The following is a 12228-nucleotide window of genomic DNA, read 5'->3' as shown; positions in this document are numbered from 1 at the left end:
ACTCCCCTCCACTCCTCTCGTGAGGTCAGTCTGCTCAGACGTGCTAGTGACCTGTAATAGTGTTGTGGTAGTGTGTTTTGGTGATCTGTGATAGTGTTGTGTTAGTGCGTTGTAGTGACCAGTGATAGTGTTGTGCTAGTGATCCGTGAAAGTGCTGTGCTAGTGTGTTGTAGAGACCCGTAGTGACCCGTCATAGTGCTGTGCTACCTTGTGTGAATTTGTGCGTAATGTCTTCCTCGGCAGAGAGCTGTGTCCCCACTGCAGGTATTGAAAAGGACTACCTTGAATTAAAGGAGGAACTTCTCGAACTGAAGCGGGAGGTACAAATTCTCAGGCAGGAGAAGGCACAAATGAGGGAATTGTTGGAGATGTTGGAGGAGAAAGAGAAAAAGGCTGAAGGGTGGACACTAGTTAACAAGGGTGCAATGGAGTTCACTCTTAAGAAGCAAACGGAAGTTAAGACAACTAATGCCTTCGACGCACTACGGGACGAATGTGAAGGAATGGCAGAGAGGGAAGTAGAGGAGAAGGACGGTGAGAGAACTTCCAGTACAGGTAAGTATAATCAGAACAAGAAAGGTAAGAAAAACGTTGTTGTTGTTGGAGACTCCCAGGTGAGATGTCTTAACAGGGCCATGTATACTCCACTCGCTAAACATGTGTGTCTTCCAGGGGCCAGGGTGGCTAATGTGATAGAAAAAATTTCAAATATCGTGAAGGAAAGTGGTGACAAACCCATTGTGTGCCTCAGTGTAGGAGGCAATGATATAAGTTGGTGTAAGAGTGAGGTACTGTGGCAAAGGTACAAGTTGATGTTAGAAAAGGTTAGGGAGAGGGGAGGAACCCCTGTAGTGCTTTGTGCTTTACCCAGGTGGCGGGTTGGAAGGGAATGGTTGAGCAGGGCAATAGAGTTTAATTGCCGCCTTGAAAGGTATTGCAAAGATAATGCAATACCTTTCATTGACAGCTAGGACCGGTTTTATGGACGGAGTGCCTTGTATAGCTGGGACGGGACTCAGCAGGCAGGGAGTTACTGTTTTAGCTGGAATGATAGATAGGGAGTTAGAGGGATTTTTTCGAGGTTGAGAAGTAGGTGTACAGGAAGTTACAGCAACTACACTCAGAAATCATTATTACCATGTTTGGATAGATGCATCAAGACTTGCAAAAGTAAGAACAAAGGTTCAAGCATTAGTGTAGATACATCCACTCAGGCACCTCAAATTGAGCAGGCGATGGTAGATGACAGAACAAGCGATGATAGAAGGGCGATAAGTGATAGTACAAAAAATTGTTATATTAGTAAAGTAAAGAGTTTCCCATTTAGTAATGAAATAAAAAACAGTAAATCCCAAGGTAGAGGCATAACTACTAGTAATAATCTGAAAGTGTACTACTTAAACAGCCGGAGTTTACGTAATAAAATGGACGAACTGAGGGCTTTAATTTGTACAGAGAAAATAGACATTGCCGTTATTAGTGAAACTTGGATGAATACAGACACTCGAGAATTTTTTGCAGAATATCAGATAAAAGGCTGTAATATTTTTTTGTGAAACCGTCTGGGAAGAAAGAGGGGAGGGGTAGCTATTTATGTAAAGGATTCATTAAACTGTTACAATAAAGCAGACATTAAAGTAAATAGGGACACAGAAAGTGTCTGGGTTGAAATTAGTAACAATAGGGAGAAATTAGTCTTAGGAGCAATTTACAGATCTCCAAAATTAAGTAGAGCAGATAGTAAATACCTTTGGGAGGAAATTAGGAAAGCGTCACAGTCCAGCTTAGTAACAATTTTAGGGGACCTAAATCTGCCAAGGATAGATTGGAGAAATCAGACAGGAGATGCAGAGTCAGAGGAATTTCTAGAGGTAGTACAGGATAATTTCCTTTATCAGTATATCAGGGAGCCCACCAGAGGTAATAATATACTAGATTTGGTTTTAGCTAATAAAGAAAATATCATTAGTGATATAGAGGTTGGTGGACGACTTGGTCATAGCGATCATGAAGAAATTAAGTTCAGATTCATCTGGGATGTCTGTTCCACTGAAAATACCTCCACTATTCCTAATTTTCGTCTAGGAGATTTCGATGGCTTAAGAGCTTATTTTCGAACGGTATTCCACAGGGAGAATAGCTATTATAGGGAGTGCCAGGTCAGTGGGAAATCCCAGGTCAAAGGTGAGGAGCAGGAAACACGTGGGAATGTGAGCCAGGTGTCTGGGGAAGGTGAGGTGGTGGGTGGAAGTGTAGTAGGTGACGGGAATTAACTCAGGTCCAGTACCAAGCAGACGTTCGACCAATGAGAAATATAACGAGTTAGTAAATATTATACACGGAGGCCAAGATAGATATATCCCTTCAAAACCGTTTACAACAAATAATTCAGAACCAAGATGCTTAAACAACAGATTAAAATCTCTCATGGGCCAAAGGAAAGGAATATATAGAAAAATAAAACGTGGAGAGGAACACTTACGGAACTGGTACACGATTTTAAATAGAGAAGTAAAGAGGGAGATACGAAAAGCAAAGAGAAGTTATGAAATTAAGGTTGCAAGTGAATCAAAAGAAAACCCCAAGGGTTTTTATCAAATGTACCGTACGAAAAATAAAGATAGGATAGGACCACTCAGAACAGAATCAGGTGACATTACCAGTGAAGATAAAGAAATGTGCTCCATCCTAAATAATTATTTCATATCAGTATTCACCAAGGAAAATCTAGACCTGGTCCCTCAAGCACCAAATATTTACGATAAGAACACGGAAAATATTCTTAGTAAAATAACCATTAGTAAGGAGGACGTATTGAAAGAAATTAATAAGTTAAAACCTCAAAAATCGCAAGGTCCGGACGATATATATGCAAAAATTATAAAAGAAACCAAAGAAGAATTATATCAGCCACTTTTAATATTATTTAATGACTCTTTAAGTTCAGAAGTTCCCGAGGCGTGGAAGACCGCAAACGTAGTGCCCATCTTTAAAAAGGGTGATAAATCAGCTGCGTCGAATTATCGTCCGATAAGTCTAACGTCGATAGTAGGAAAAATGTTAGAGTCAATTTTGGCAAATAAGATTAGAGAACACTTAGAAAGATTTACTCTTATAAACGAAAGTCAGCACGGATTCAGGCAAGGACGATCCTGCCTCACAAACTTGTTGTCATTCTACTCTGAGGTCTATGAGGCAGTAGATAGCGATAAAGCTTACGATGTTATTTATCTGGACTTTAGTAAAGCTTTTGATAGGGTCCCACACGAAAGGTTAGTTAGAAAGGTTCGAGCACACGGTATAGACGGCGATATCTTAAAATGGATAGAATCCTGGCTGAAAGGACGAAAGCAGAGAGTATTAATAAGTGGAACTAAGTCGGACTGGGGATTAGTAACTAGTGGTGTACCACAGGGTTCAGTACTCGGTCCCTTATTATTTATTATATATATAAATGATCTAGACCTAGGAGTCAATAGCAGAATCAGCAAATTTGCCGACGATACAAAAATAGGGCGTATCATTAACTCGACTGACGATTGCCATAACTTACAAAAAGACCTCGATACATTGTCCAAATGGTCTAAAACTTGGCAAATGGAATTTAACGTTGAAAAATGTAAAGTACTTAACATAGGCAAGACCATTGGAGACTCTAATTACAGCTTAGATAACAAAGAAATTAGCAAATTGGAATGCGAGAGGGATCTAGGAGTTATGATTAGTAACGACCTTAAACCAAGGCAACAGTGTATTAATGCGAGAAATAAAGCAAATAGGGTCCTAGGATTTATTTCGAGAAGCGTGAGCAATATGTCATCAAAAGTAATACGGCAACTTTATCTAGCATTAGTAAGGCCACATTTAGACTACGCAGTACAATTTTGGTGTCCTTACTATAGAATGGATATTAATTCGTTAGAAAATGTACAGAGAAGAATGACAAAAATGATACATGACGTCCGGAACCTGTCATATGAAGACAGACTGAAAAGACTAAGTCTGCATTCGCTAGAGAGGCGTAGAGTAAGGGGAGACTTAATTGAGGTGTTTAAGTGGATGAAGGGTATAAATAAGGGAGATATTAGCAAGGTACTTAAAGTGAGCATACAGGATAGAACTAGAAATAATGGTTTCAAACTAGAAAAATCCCGTTTCAGTAAGGAAATAGGTAGAAATTGGTTTGGTAATAGAGTAGTAGACGAATGGAATAAGCTACCTAGTAAAGTAGTTGCTGCCTCTTCCATTGAGAGTTTCAAGCATAGCCTAGATAAGCATATGACTAATAAGGGGTGGGTATAGAAAAAAAAATCTTATAACCAATACTAATCCATACTTTTTCCTTTTCAGGTTACACTATGATAGTCTCTATTCTCCTTTCACACTTTCCTATAAAATGTCCACGCCAGTTTTTCTATACTGCGTGGTGTTCTTTCTGACTTTTTCCTGCCGGTTTCAGCTGGAGGGTTTGGAGGGCGGGGGAGAGCCTTCTTCTTTGCTATCTTTGTCTCATTCTAGTAGTTCAGTTACTCTTCTAGGAGCTGCCTAGCATGGGCCAACCGGCCTACTGCAGTTATCCTCTCTTCTTATGTTCTTAAGCTTTTATGTTCTTTTTTAACACTAGAATATGATATTAGTCACGCAGAGGTGCTATGGAAAGAATGTAGAGCCGTAGAATTGTCTTTTTCTGCCACTGAGCTACGTGAAGAAAGTTGATGATGATGATGATGATGATGATGATGGTGGTGGTGGTTGTGATGAAGCTGATAATGCTGACGATGATGATGGTGATTGTGGTGGTGATGATGATGATGGTGGTGGTGATGATGGTGGCGGTGATGATGATGGTGGTGATGATGATGATAATGCTGACGATAATGATGGTGATGATGATGATGATGATGATGGTGATGATGATGATGATGATGGTGATTATGATGATGATGGTGATGGTGATGCTGATGGTGGTGGTGATGCTGATGATGATGGTCATGATGATGATGATGGTGGTGGTGATGACGATGGTGATGATGGTGGTGATGATGATGATGGTGATGATGATGATGATGATGATGGTGGTGGTGATGATGGTGGTGGTGATGCTGATGATGATGGTGATGATGATGATGATGGTGGTGGTGATGATGATGATGATGGTGGTGGTGATGATGATGATGATGGTGATGATGATGATGATGGTGGTGGTGATGATGATGATGGTGGTGGTGATGATGATGATGATGGTGATGATGATGATGATGGTGGTGGTGATGATGATGATGATGATGGTGATGATGATGATGATGGTGGTGGTGATGATGATGATTATGATGGTGATGGTGGTGGTGATGATGATGATGATGGTGGTGGTGATGATGATGATGGTGGTGGTGATGATGATGATGGTGGTGGTGATGATGATGATGGTGGTGGTGATCATGGTGATGGTGGTGGTGATGATGATGATGATGGTGGTGGTGATGCTGACAATGCTGACGATGATGATGGTGATGATGGTGATGATGATGATGGTGATGATGATGGTGATGATGATGGTGATGATGATGGTGATGATGATGATGATGATGATGATGGTGATGATGATGATGATGATGATGATGGTGATGATGGTGGTGGTGGTTGTGGTGATGATGATGGTGGTGGTGGTGGTGATGATGATGGTGATGATGATGGTGATGATGGTAATGATGATGGTGGTGGTGGTGGTGATGTTAATGCTGATGATGATGATGGTGATGATGATGATGGTGGTGATTATGATGATAATGGTGATGCTAATAAAATGGTGATGATGGTGGTAGTGGTGATGATGATAATGATGATAGTGGTAGTGGTGATGATGATAACGATGATGGTGGTAGTGGTGATGATGATGGTGGTGGTGGTGGTAGTGCTGGTGATGATGATGCTGATAATGTAATGATGATCATGGTAGTGGTGGTGGTGATGATGATGATCATGATGGTGGTGGTGGTAGTGGTAGTGATGATGATGATGATGATGACTATAATAATGATAATAATAATAATAATAATAATAATAATAATAATAATAATCTATATATCTATCTACTGCCAGACGCCTCAATCCCGTACGGGGTGGCCACAAACAAATCGCCTCCACGTCGCCCTGTCCCCCGCCATTCCACTGCCCTGTCCCAACTCACACCCCCCTCTCTCATATACCTCTCCACTCCATCCCTCCATCTCATCATCGGCCTCCCCCTCCCTCTCCCCCCCTCCACCTCACTCACATGATGATGATGATGATATTAACAATAATAATAACGAAATGTTGCAACACGACACGTAAGAACAAAGCATTCAAGAACTTAATAATTTTCCATGGTACTGAAACTTATAAAGCCATAATATGGCTATAATGGCACAGAGAGAGAGAGAGAGAGAGAGAGAGAGAGAGAGAGAGAGAATTGTACTGAACTATGCATATTATTGCGTGTGTAGGCGATGAGCGTAACCCTTTGGCCAGCGACGTATGGCAACTTCAGCGCTGTCATATTCCGGCAAACACTGAAGGCGCTTCGTTCCGGGAAGGGAAGTGGGGTTTTAGTAACACATCTTTCTTGCAAGGCTTCTCATCTCACCATTGTTACTAATATTCTGTGATTTTGTCCCTCCAAGTAGCTAATATGTATGCAAGCTGGGCGATTTATTTATTACACCATAGCCTACTGTCGTCTGTTACATAAATCCTTCCAGTATCGCCATACTCTGTATAAATAACCTTCAAAACGATATTAACCAGCCATATCCAAAAATAAATAACAGGAAGAAGTGTGAGGGAGCTTCCTGTACAATAATATCAGCCGTTGACTGATTGACTATTTAGCATCAATCGCTTAATATGAGCGAATCTTGATAATGGCAATTCTTTGTCTTAATGTTATCTCATTCCCAGCTCCAAATTCTTGAGCACGACTTGGCTGCTACAAAGAATAAGCTTTGCCAAGTAGTAATGTGGTGTTTATTAGACGTTACCGTATGTTTTATTGCCCTTGACAAACTACTATCCTGTTTTTATGCTAACTTAGCGGAGCAACACTTCCTCAGTAACTCTGCTGGTCGTAACAGGCGACTAAAAGGGACCTTTTTATCTCCAGTCCTTCTGCTCTTCCGTCGTACCTCTCTTGTTGATATTTCCGTGTTTCCTCCGGCCTTTATTTTCCCTCTACTCCTATAGCCATAGCATATGGCTTGGTGCTAATTCTTCATTATTCTTTCCTTCCTTTTGCGGCTTATTTTTGTAGCTCATCATTCGTACAAAAACAAAATCGATGTAGAAACAATACTAAAAACGCTAACAAAAGAAATAAGTAAATATCAATTGTCCGTCACGTGATAACCACACACCAGAGTGTTTTGATGGTTACAGTGCAGCAAATGTCCCGCGATGTTAATGTGAGGAAAGCCTAGCGCGGGAATCGGTAACGCTGACTCAGTACGAAGTATTTACGACTATGATCACATTTTGAAATTCCATAGTGACAGCCAGACCAATGTAGGCTTTTAAGTTCAGCAAAAAATAAAATAAATGAATAAATGAAATAAACAGAAAAAGAACACGAAGTATATAATAGTCTTGTTGGTCATTTTTGTCATCCACTCCATCTTGTAACTTAGTGACAGTGCAAGAAGGATATTACATAATCTAATAAATCGCTAAGGAAGAGGTGTTTGCCTTCATACATTATTATACTTCTTTCAGCTCTAACTTGGCCTATAATTACTGCCCTTCCACCTTGAATGTTGGGTTGTTACGGTGGATTAACACAAGAAAATGATGCTAGTCACGAAGAAGTGCTGTGAAATGGATGTAGAGGCTTTTGTTTTTTTTTGGGGGGGCCTCCACCTGACCAAGTTGTTGCTGCAGCCAGATTGACGTAATAATTCCTTTCATGTGATAAGTGTGTGTAAGGAAGCTCCCAAACACCTTTCCCTTAGTGATTTATTTTTTGATATGGCTGATTAATGATTTTGTACCCGGTGCGTTATTTACGCAGAGTATGGCGATGTTTGAAAGATTTATGTAACACAGAATAGGACAGTAAGGTGTAACACGCAAAATAAATCACCAAGGAAAAGGCGTTAGGGAGCTTCCTTACCGAAGTCACATGTTTCTCGTATCAGTGATGACTCAGCCTCACTCTACTTATCACCCAATCCGTAGTTATAAACCATCTTAGCCAATTTTCAAGATAAACACGGATTAATAGCAGAGATACTTTTGCTCTCGTATTTTCCACTGTTATTACATTATTACTATCATTCTACTATTATTCCCTGTGGTTGTGGAGGCTGTGGTAGGTGTGTGGTAGAGGTTAAGAAGTAAACAAAGAATCGCACACACAGACTTGAGAAATTTTATATATACCGGAACAAACGCGTATTTAAAAGCTTCATATAATCCCTAGCCGTCTACTTTCATCAGGAATCGTCTTGTTTTTCAAGTTTTTCATTTGATTTTCACTCCATTTTGGTTCTGAAATGCTTGGTTGATGTATGTGTGAAGACAAAAGCATAAAGAAGGAGTTTTAAGATCAAGAATATTTATAAATGCCGTTCCCCTGCGTCTATATTCTTTGAAATGATCACTTAGTTCACAGATATAATGACGGTTGACCTAAGCTGCTACAGTACGCTATCTACATATGTAAATAACGAAATAAAATGAGAAATAAAATAACGTAGAGTATGACGTCACTGGTCACATGACTGGGTGATGTCATCGCCTATATTTAGATACTCGTGACGTCAGAACCTGCCTGGATGGGAGATACCGCCATGTTGTCATTTTGTTTCGCTCTCCATCGACAATATTTTGCATAATTTTGGAACAGCAAGGTCCTTTATGGTGATTTTTATTTACGTTTCCTAAGGCTTATGATTTGAGTAAGAGCTCCTAAAGGCTGGATTTGAGTTTGATGATGAAGACAAGGGATACTTTTAAGGGTCTGAGCGATACCTTCTGGGTTAGGGAAAGCATGCGGGTGGGGGCGGCAGTAATGGCTGCCATATAGGAGCGAGTTCCCCCGCCGGAGCCAGGCAGTGCATGAGTCATCGCGAGAGGGGGAGGAGTCCAGCCCAACGTTTGAAAGTGACGCCACCACCCCATGTTAGTCAGCGCGTCAGACCAGGTGACTAGAGGGAAATTCTCGCAGCGTGAGGCAAAGCAACCATCAGCCATGTTCACTCGAGCCCAGGCGGCCGCGACAGCCAGTGGTGGAGGGTCAGGCAAATCCGTCAGTATCAGCTCCTCCCTACCACACACCACCTCCTCACCGCATACCACATCGCTGACACATAGCACAGCTTCCGTCAGCGGGGGAATTACTAGCCAAACCTCGGCCAGCAGTGACGTAGCGCCTAGTGTTAGTGTGACCATAACAGCTGTGGCGGCCAGTGGTGCTGACACCGGGGTACTGCTGACCACCACATCAGCTGCCACGCCAGTACTGGATACGCCTACCATCACTAATTTGGTGGTAAGTACAGCTCACAGTATTGTACTACCCTTACCCTAACTTTGTACCCTAACTTTCCTAGATGTTTCGTGTTTAGTTACTCATGGTGCAAACTTCCCAGAATTTGGTATTTTAGAAATTTATATGTAAGGCACAGCTGTTGAATGTTTTGACTTTTTCCCTAACGACATGTAGAATATTTAACTGCCAACTCATCTATAGATAAATGGGTCGATAAGGTGTATCTGATAAGTAATTATTAACTGTACGATAACGTAGTGGACATAATCACTGTAAAGACACTGCCAGACGTACGATCCGTCTAGGTGTGTGAAGTACTTGGTGGTTGAGTGTTGCTAGTGTGATGGTTGTCAGGATTAGTAGTAGTCTATTTTACGAGGATAATTTACAAGTGAGTTAAGCCCGTAATTATAAAATGGACCGGAAATGACGTAACATGACGAAACAAGCCCCACATCAACAAAGCCTTGCACTACGCTCATCATCCTTGGTTGTCGCCTTGTTTTTGACTCGCTTGTTACCCATGGCCGTGAGGGAGCCATGATTTGCTCACTATATCCCAGTTTTCTCCATGGCGGAAGGTTGTGGTTGAGAGTTAGGGTGTGGTGAAGGATGGTAGGGGTTGCCACATGTTCCCACCACGGTACTTTACTGGTATTCCCACAGCGTTGCTAAGGGGACGCTTTTTCCGCTAGAGATGGTGTTTACATCTGTCAGGATTCTCAGTATCTGACTAATTAGTATACCGTATATTGGGATGATATGTAATTGATGTGGGTATAGAAAGGATACACATGACTTACAAGGGAGTAGCCAGCAGTAATTCGGAAAAAATCGTCAACGGCTACAAAGCCAAAGATGGAAAGAACATTGTCGCTAGAGGGATCCACCTGATAACGAGTTTTTAACGTTTAGTGTCAAGAAATGAAGAAATATTAGTTATAATTTACAAACTCTTAGCTTGACAACATTGTACTTTATTATTATCTTACGCTTTCTGGTTGGCTGGGTTTTGCTACATTTTAGCAATTTCATTAGGTTCAATAGCGATATTCCAAACATTTTTTTTTTTATGTAAATTTAGCGATATTGCAGATATTCCCACATTCGTTGGTGGCTTGTTTTTGTATGCAGTTATTTTCTAGCGATTTTTGTTAGCAAGTTTAGCGGTTCAGTGAAATTGGCAACGCTGATTCAATTGCCACATGCTACCACGATCAATATTAACCCTCTGAATCACGTGATTTTTTTTTTTTTTTTTTTAATGGTTATTCTTGCAACCTACAGACGGTTTTTGCGTGTAAGACAAAGCTTCCCGTGTTTGTTAGAGTAATGAAGGTTGGCTCTGACCCCTCCCGTTTGAAGAGTCACTACTGAACCGAATATAACTGACAGGAGGTAACCAGCGAATTAAAAAAGAAAAAAAAAAAGTCGATTCCACTGCTCAGATGAAAATTAATCCAAAATACTGATGTGCATATATTTTTAATCCAGTACAATTTTCGTTATATCATTATTCTTTATATGTTTCGCGTTGAAGAGTTCGGAGCATTTCTTTACCAGCGATTTATTTTCCATTTGTCTTAATATAGTTACCTTGCGTGTTATTTTTGTTTAGAAATCGATGGAGAGCGAGAGGCTAACGAGGAAAGTGTATATGAGTGAGGTGGAGGGGGGAGAGGGAGGCCGAGGATGAGATGGAGGGATGGAGTGGAAGAGTATATGAGAGAGGGGGTGGTGGGTGAGCTGGGGGTAGGACGGTGAAATGGCGGAGGACAGGACGACATGGAGGCGATTTGTTTGTGGCCATCCCCCATGGGATTAAGGAATCTGGCCATAAACAAGATCGATCGAGTTTCCATCAGTAAAATCACCAAATATCAGCTGTTGGTCTGTGTGGCTGTTTGGTGTAATTCAGTTTTTACCCAAATTTCGTGATGTTTTCGTAGTTACGCAAATTTGTAAGTGATACTGGCGTTAGGAGAAGTACAATGAGGTGCTTTGGCCATGTGGAGAGGATGGAGAGACTAACTTGAGAGGGAGGGGGAGACCAAGGATGAGAGGGAGGGATGAAGAGAGGATGGAGACTAACCAGGAGAGTGTATGTTAGTAAGGGGGAGAGGGAAGGGGAGACCGAGGATGAGATGGAGGGATGAAAAGGCATATGCGAGAAGGGGTGTAAGTTGGGGGAGTGCAGTGAAATGGCGGGGGACAGGGCAGCATGGAGGCGATTTCTTTGTGGCCACCCTTTACAGGATTATGGCGTCTGGCAATAGATAGATATTGGCGTCGAAATCAAGGAATGGTTACCTCTTTACCCCAAGGACTCTCTCTCTCTCTCAAGGCTCTGTTAGATATTTGATTGTCAGCTCTCAGTGTAGGACAAAGCTAACTCAAGATTCTCTCTCTCTCTCTCTCTCTCTCTCTCTCTCTCTCTCTCTCTCTCTCTCTCTCTCATTTCAGCACTGTAGGTGTATTTCAGTAATCGTTTCACAATAATACTTCATTTCAGTTTAAATCCTTTATTTTTCACATCTATCCGTCTGTCTTAAATATTTACTGGTATCTATCGATCTGTCAGTGAGTGGATGCATAATGGGAATATTTAACCTCTAATAATAATAATAATAAGGTAAGAATACAGTAGATGTTTCAAGATACAGTAGAGAAAATACGATAATAATAATAGTAATAGTAATAAGTAA

General features: G+C 41.1%; 1 protein-coding gene across 1 annotated transcript in view; it reads left to right on the top strand.

Moving 5' to 3' along the window:
* Positions 1–9151: 9151 nt before the first annotated feature.
* kay (transcription factor kayak) overlaps positions 9152–12228 on the top strand; it is a 29749-nt gene continuing 26672 nt past the window's right edge. Inside the window, exon 1 of the mRNA XM_080269106.1 lies at positions 9152–9523. Within this exon, the coding sequence (XP_080125232.1) occupies positions 9152–9523 (372 nt within the window). The remainder of the gene's footprint in view (positions 9524–12228) is intronic.

Source organism: Coenobita brevimanus, chromosome 31, assembly GCF_032717465.1.
Source record: "Coenobita brevimanus isolate Jiangsu-jjx chromosome 31, ASM3271746v2, whole genome shotgun sequence".
Lineage (NCBI taxonomy): Eukaryota > Metazoa > Arthropoda > Malacostraca > Decapoda > Coenobitidae > Coenobita > Coenobita brevimanus.
The sequence above is the reverse complement of the archived record's forward strand: the minus strand, read 5'-3'. Positions and strand labels throughout refer to the sequence as shown.